Below are 7,353 nucleotides of genomic sequence, written 5' to 3' on the forward strand. Positions count from 1 at the left end.
CTATTTTAACCACTAATATCTCTCATTATACATTTTAAAAAATTATAAAAATTTGATAATTTGAAAGTATATTTCGAGACGAATCTAACAAGATCCCACATGAATATATTTTTCCTTACATATAAATCACAAAAAATAAGTATATAAGAATGTGTGAATAGTGCTAAAACCAAGATGGTGCAATTATAAAAAAAATGGAGGAAGTATGATATATTAGATAAATGATTTAATTAGATGGTGGGGTTGATAAGTTACTAAAAATGGCAAGTGTATCTCTTAAATAAATACAGCCGGAAAAAGTAAGTGTATTCCTTAAATAAATACGGAGGAAATAACTGTCAAACAAACTATGAAAGGTTTATTACAAAAAATTACAAATAATACTCCTTCCCTCTCAATTTAACCGTCACGCTTTTCGTTAATATACCTCGATCTTAATTTAACTATCGTAATGAGACAGGCTGAAATGGAGGAGCCAACTTTCAAATCCATTCACATATGGGATATGTTTTGGACGTTCACACTAACCCAATAACCACCAAAATTGAACTTGATATGTTATGTAATGTATCATATCATACTCAGTTATTATCCTTATATCTAAACTTGTCTAAACTTACAATTATGTGAGCAATAATTTAGTAAAAAATGAATGGTCTTAGGGTGTCCTATAGATTAGAAATACCATCTAATCATCTTTATAAGATTTGAAGCCATCATCACAAAGTTCAATACTAATGACATTTTAACCATTAAATCATTTATATCATTTATATACTAGTAGTACATGTTATCTTTTAGACTTTTACAAACAAATTTTTCTATAAAGGACAACATACTCCATGAAGACAATTGATAGAACTTAGATTCAATAATGAATTTTGCATAAGAACATAGAAGTATATAATTATAGTTATTCATGTAATAGTACAAAAGTCGGGGTATTGTCTAGTAACTTAATTAAGTATTATGAGCTAAGCAAATCAAACTTAGTCTTGTTTAATTATTAAACTTAGCTCATAGTACTTAATTAAGCAAATCATAACTAAATAAACTTGTCTGAAATTATTAATACGTATTTAGTTATGATTTTATATTTTAATAACCCTTAATTTTGTTTGAATTTAGCTGAAAATAGAGTAAACTTATACTTCGTGTGAACTTATTTTCATGAAACAAGGGAACGCACCTAAATTTAACTCGAAAGCAACTCACGTTGTTAGAATTTCTTTCCAATTTCAGCATTTCATTGATATTGGGGATTGCTGAATCTCATTGTAGAAGGAAATTTGATGTTGTTGAATCATATTTACAAGAACCTGATTACTTCGTACGAGTATATATTTTCTTTACCTTGTAACTATAAAGGAGAAAATTATTTATTTATTTATTTATTTTATCCGTTTTTTTTTATTTGTAACATTTTATTTTGCCAATGCCTAAATATCTTTAATTGTCGATAAGTAAATTTTTTAAAAAGTTGATATTCAGAAAATATATATTAACATGAATATAACAAGATCTTACATGGATATATTTTTCAATATATAGATCATCAAAAACAAACAAATCGGAAAGTATTTATTATTGACTATCGAGCTATATACATGCCTACATCGCCTGCATGTATAGGTTTATCAAGGGGACGTGTTCATCTCGAAGAAGAAAAATAAAATGAACTGTACAAATACCAAAAGCTTCTCCCCCCTTGCCAGAACACCAAATACCCACCTCCTCAAACACCCTTCCGCCACCTTACTCTTCAACTGACAAACGATTATCAAGCTAATATGTATTCATTTTATTTTCTGCAATATTTTTGGTCACACAAATACAACAAGTACAGATAAAAACATACAATGACGAGAACAATATAGGATCTAATATTACAAAATCTCAAGATACAAATTAAGTAGTATTCAATTTCTCAGACATGATCGAGTTAACTACGTCTTTGACATAGATATAGAAGCATTCCCTACAAGAACTAGGCACTATTGCAGATCTGTGGAGTTGCGAAGTTTGATTACCATGATGGCATACAAATGTTGGCAGGGAACCAACTATTTTCCGGTGCTCCAAACCACAGGAAGCCAAAATTGTATGTGTTGAAAGTCTCGCTATTTCCTTAAATGCATCCACGCCTAGATTACAAACGGAAAAAAGAATGATGATACAAGATTAGTAAAAGAAGAACATCAATATTATTCCAGTACTTCTAAAGGCAACGACTCTTGATTACCTCAAAGTTATAGACAAAAAGTACAAGTAGTTTAGTGAATCATTTTAACTTGTTTCCTTGGAACTCAAAGGTCAAAGAATAGTGAATTTTTGACAAAGGGAAAGAACCATGGTCCTACAGAATAACATTAAAGATTACAGGCAAACGCAACACAGATAGTTCTTTCATCCAGATAAAAATAATCTTCAAGTTTTGCTAATCCTGCATATTAACAGTCTGAGATGATTTATTAGGTTGCTATCATCATAAAACATTCACCACAACAAAAAAGCACACATCAATTCTATTTCATTATTGGAAAAGGTCTTTATGCATAACTTCCATGCTTGTGCACATAGCCTGGGAATATCTTTATATTTGGAAGGCATGACTTCACTAACATATTCTCCATTTCCAACAACATCAAAGATCTTCATCATTCCTATTTATTTTTTAATATGAAGGACTAATTTAAGAGTAAGTAGCACAGGATTCTTATATATCGGATAAAGGGTACGTCTCTCTATCAGCATAAGGGTCAGGCTGCGGACATTTGACACCCTTTATTCTGCAGCCAGCGCAGAACCGGAACCCCTAAAGAGGGCATTGTCACAATGCTCACATGACATAATCATCACATCTAAATCATCTCAAGTCACTTCTGATCATCAATTAATCACATGTTCTAGCACTATTAATAGTTTCATTTTAGTCTCTAGTCCCTTACTATAAAGACAGAAGAAAATTCCATCAACAAACATTCAACACAAGCACTATTTAAGAAACCCAAAACTTGTAGATTGCCTTTCCATTTAAAGATATTATGTGGCTCCAAATTACCAATAAAAAAAAGGCAGCCAACCAATTCTACATTCTCGCCTACTTCTTTCTTTAATCTTCCTTTTACTTTCTGCTTTTTCTTTTTTGTCCCTTTTTCTTTATTCCATTTCTTTGAGGGGTAAGCAACTATACTTGGCAAAATATTGAAAAGGACACTTTCTAAATATTCTAAAGCAAGCATGTAGTAACTCCTAACAAAAGAACAACATATAAGTAGAGAGATTTCACCAACATACCTAATCGTTTATCTTTACAAAGGAGCTTCAGGTTAAGCTTGACAAGGGATTGTATCTCACCCTTTGCCTCGTCATCCTTAGTAACCCTGCTTGTGAGCTTAGATCCAACTTTCCCAGGACATGCAGATGTTTTCTTGGATTCTAACTTGACATGAAATGCATCAGAGTCACCCACTATAAGCTCATGTGAAGATGTTGAACAAGCAAAACCATTATGTTCATCAAAATCATTTGATAATCCTCTTCTTAGATTTGCATCCGAAGTTAAGCCAGTTTCATCATGACGTATATCAGCTTGAACTGATGTTTGTAGCTTCTGCTTGCTGGATGTACACAAATTCAAAGGGACAGCTAGTTTAACAGGAGATAATTCCCTCCTCCGCAATCTGAGTCGTGATACATCAGAACCCCCTGCTGTTGGCCCACATGAAGAGGCTGACCAGGCAGAGCCATCATCAAGAACATTAGAGAGTCCTCCCTGCAGCTTATTGGGAGATTCAAAGCATGAACTGTTGTTATGTATACTAGCTTTTGAAGCAGATTTTACTTCTCTAGGCATACATAACTTAGTGACACTAGATTTCTGATGCTTGCTGCCAGAGGTACAAGCAGCTAGTGACGTAAAACTAGTAAACTGATGCTTTCCAGAACTCTCAGCATGCGTCCTACTTCCCTTATCAGTAGGATTTTGCTTGCCTAATCTAAGGGACATTAGATCCTTTCTTCCAGACGCTACAGACTTCGGTACAAATTTATCTATCTTCAAACTATGCGTTTTGTTTTGAGAAATCTTAGAGTCACTTTTTGACTTGGCAGTTTTCAGTACCGTCTTTGCTTTACTCATCAATTTCCAAGCTCTGTCAACATTATAAGAGTCTTGCAAACTGTCTATTGCCTTTGATTGCAAGGAGCTCTTAGCTGAAAATGATTGCAATTCGCAAGATCTTTCTGCACTTGTCCCAACTACATTCTGTTTTCGACTAGCTTTACTGGAGTCTGAAATGGGAAAAGAGAAGCTCAAGGATCCAGTTCTAAAAGCACCCCAATTCTCGCGTAAGACATTTATATGCCTGTGTGCCTTTCGGCAATTCTGCAGTGTCCTAACACTCGACGACATATCAACAGGAGGATGCAAATTACCTCTTCCATCAGGTACGCTTCTTGCAGATGCACTATTTGGCTGGTCAGATACAATAGCTGAGGAAGAAAACTGTGTTGGATGAGAGACCAATTTGCGAAGCCTGGTGGTACCAGAATCAGGGCCCTTCGACTCAATCGGGTCTCTCACAATATCAAATATTGAGACTGAAGCTGAAGTTGATGGCGATTCATCAACATCATGTGAAACAACAGATGTAACAATATTATCCCCAGTTTCAACCTCAAGCTGCTCAGCCCGTAGAAGAGCACAGTCCCGGCAGTACCATTCACCCTCGGGTACAGTAGCACCAAGGCCGACACAAAAAGTATGTGAAGCTGAGTCACAAAGATCACATAGAAGAAGGAGGCACTCATCAGTCGTACCATTGCAAACAGAGCACTTTGCTTGTGCATATGGGTCAACTGGTTCCCCAAAAGGATCATAAATCTGCAAGTAAGACATGCCAAACAAATATAAATACTCTGTAAGATAACAAGTCCATGAAATCAGAGATACCACCATTCCCAACGGGACAACCAAACATGTTTCTCAGCCTATCCTCGGAGCAATTGACTTCAATCTTCAAAGGAAAGCCTTTCTATCTAATAGTCAATTTATGCCAAATTTTACCTGGATACAAGTATAACCTTTACAGTATCTGCTTTCTACAACATCTAACTCTTACACCATCCATTTAAAACCAGAAAATTTACAGTTTGGTGCCCTAAAATATGGCAAAACTCCACTGTGATGAGCTATTGTAAAAAACATTGCTCATTAGTGGCTTGTCACTAACCCAATGTATATATGGTAATGCATAATGCTAATCAACCCAAGGTATCTTCTTTTCTTCACAAATTTTCATTACCATGGATTACTACAAGGGTACAGCAAAACTACACAGGTTTAAGTATTTAGTCACATTACCATGGACATTTGTGTATAGTACCTCTCTTGTAAAATTACACTTAAGGGCACGCTTGGATTGGGTGTAATGGATTATGGGGTAATAAAAGTCAAACCACCATAATAAAAGGACAATGAAGGTGAACTGAGGTGGTTGCAAGGAGGGTGGTGTGGTGGTATTGTGATGAGAAGTTGTGGTAGTGGTGGTGTTGTAAGGAGAAGGGAGGAAGGGGGAAGTAATTACCCCCAAATGAGGGTAATAATCACCCTAGTGGGATGGTGGGTAACTATTCCCCCATGATGAGGGTATTTGTTTCCCCTTCCCTTTTATTTTCTTCTTGCCAAAACTAGCTTGTTCCCTTTGCCACCGCTTCATCCCCTCATCATCACCTTCAATTACCTTAGTTTGACTTTTATTACCCCTTTAATACATTACCCTCAATCCAAGCATGCCCTAAATCCATTCTCATTACCGCCGTTACTTATGACGAAGGTCATGAACATACACATACTTGATCACATAGTGACTAACTAACTAACTACACAACTTCATTGTACAGAAAACAACCTTCATAAACGGTCATACTCTAAATCCCATCATAAAACAAAATCAAAACGAACAGAGAAAACCAGCATTACCTGATCACGGACCGGCACCCGAACAGAACTTTCACCAATAAAGCTCCCGTCCTTCCTCACACGGCGAATACAACTAAATCTCCCTCTACACAATGGACAACGAGACTCGATTTTCGACCACTCGATAATACAAAGGAAGCAAAAGAAATGGTCGCAGCTATCAATCAAGCCTCTGATGGTTTTCCCCTCCTCCGTGAAGCAAATCCCGCAGTTATCCGGCGTCGAATTCGCCGGCGATTCGCAACCATAATCGCTTCCGCCGTCACTGTCGGCAATAATCGGAGCTTTTCCTTTGTCAAATGAGGACGGAATTGAAGGTTCTAGGGTTAGGGTTTCCGTTTTCAATCGTTTGTTTGGGGAATTTGTGAAATCGGAGTTTAGGGTTTCCATGTTGAAGGAACTGAGTTGCTCGGCAATGGGTGAGCTGAGTTGGGTGGTGTATTGTTGCTAACTCGGTTTTTTCTTCCCACCAAATGTGGTTATGATTAGTTTTGGGTACGGAGTGTATTTATTTATTTTTAATTATAAGCACAGAAAGAAAATCAATGTATGCCCAGAGCCAACCCGATGCCGAATCGTGTTGGGATTTACTGGGCGAACCAAATAAACGGCTAAGTATAGACCTATAGTAATTGAGCAAATCTTTTTAAGGTTTATTTCTACGTCCAATCATGAATCATCATTTACAAACTCCATTGATGAATCTAAGATTTCAAAGTAGGGTATCTAAAATTATAGAAAAAATTGTTTTTTATACCTTTAAAAATAAGCATTTTTATTGTATTTGTTGACAGCAAGCATGCTAGTAATATCAATAAGGAAGCTTCCTAGTACTAATCATCAAAAAAGGAGAATCAACATGTAAATTTGTGCACATGACAGTTTTGTCATCTTGTGTGTGCTGTCCTATGAGGTGTACTAGGTTAGAATATTTGATCAATGATTGTAAGGAATGAGCCGCACTATTTAAGAAGTGCTGCAAGCAACATTGAAGGCAGATTGAATGAAATGAAATCACTGCTTATTCTTCCCTACAATTCTGCTGTCTTTCTTCTTCTCTTTACTCATTCACAGTAAGCTTGTCTTCAGTATTTTATCACTTTAAAAAGAAAAAAATTGTTTTCGTCATTTTACAAGAGTACATAAATCGGACATATTTTTTCACAGAAAATGTTACTTGGTGCTAAAAATATATTTTTTTTTTTGTAAAGGTGGTAAAATACAATAAAATTTAAGTACGGTGGTAAAAGAAAAAAGTCATGTTTTATTAAAGATGGTAAAACATAATTTATTCAAAATTATAACAATGATAACTTTATAACATTCTAGCATTAAACGATCAATTTCATTCATTGTAGCAAATTAGCAAC

At 35.5% G+C, this 7,353-nt stretch overlaps 1 protein-coding gene across 1 annotated transcript; it reads right to left on the minus strand.

Moving 5' to 3' along the window:
• Nucleotides 1-1,777: 1,777 nt before the first annotated feature.
• On the minus strand, nt 1,778-7,033 carry LOC110794622 (uncharacterized). The gene is made up of 3 exons (XM_021999591.2): nt 5,984-7,033; nt 3,298-4,885; nt 1,778-2,144 (listed from the first exon to the last, which is right to left on the minus strand). Exons 1-3 carry the CDS (start codon nt 6,371-6,373, stop codon nt 1,909-1,911), a joined length of 2,214 nt encoding a protein of 737 aa, XP_021855283.1. The 5' UTR covers nt 6,374-7,033; the 3' UTR covers nt 1,778-1,908.
• Between the last annotated feature and the right edge of the window lie 320 nt (nt 7,034-7,353).

This window comes from Spinacia oleracea, chromosome 5, assembly GCF_020520425.1.
Source record: "Spinacia oleracea cultivar Varoflay chromosome 5, BTI_SOV_V1, whole genome shotgun sequence".
Lineage (NCBI taxonomy): Eukaryota > Viridiplantae > Streptophyta > Magnoliopsida > Caryophyllales > Amaranthaceae > Spinacia > Spinacia oleracea.

What these genes read in the sequence shown, in the direction of transcription:
- LOC110794622 (XM_021999591.2), bottom strand. Translation starts at nt 6,373, where the DNA reads ATGGAAACCCTAAACTCCGATTTCACAAATTCCCCAAACAAACGATTG. An exon ending in GGGTGCCGGTCCGTGATCAG is followed by an intron (nt 4,886 to 5,983) that starts GTAATGCTGGTT and finishes TCTTACTTGCAG; the next exon opens with ATTTATGATCCTTTTGGGGA. An exon ending in TTGTAAAGATAAACGATTAG is followed by an intron (nt 2,145 to 3,297) that starts GTATGTTGGTGA and finishes TTTGTAATCTAG; the next exon opens with GCGTGGATGCATTTAAGGAA.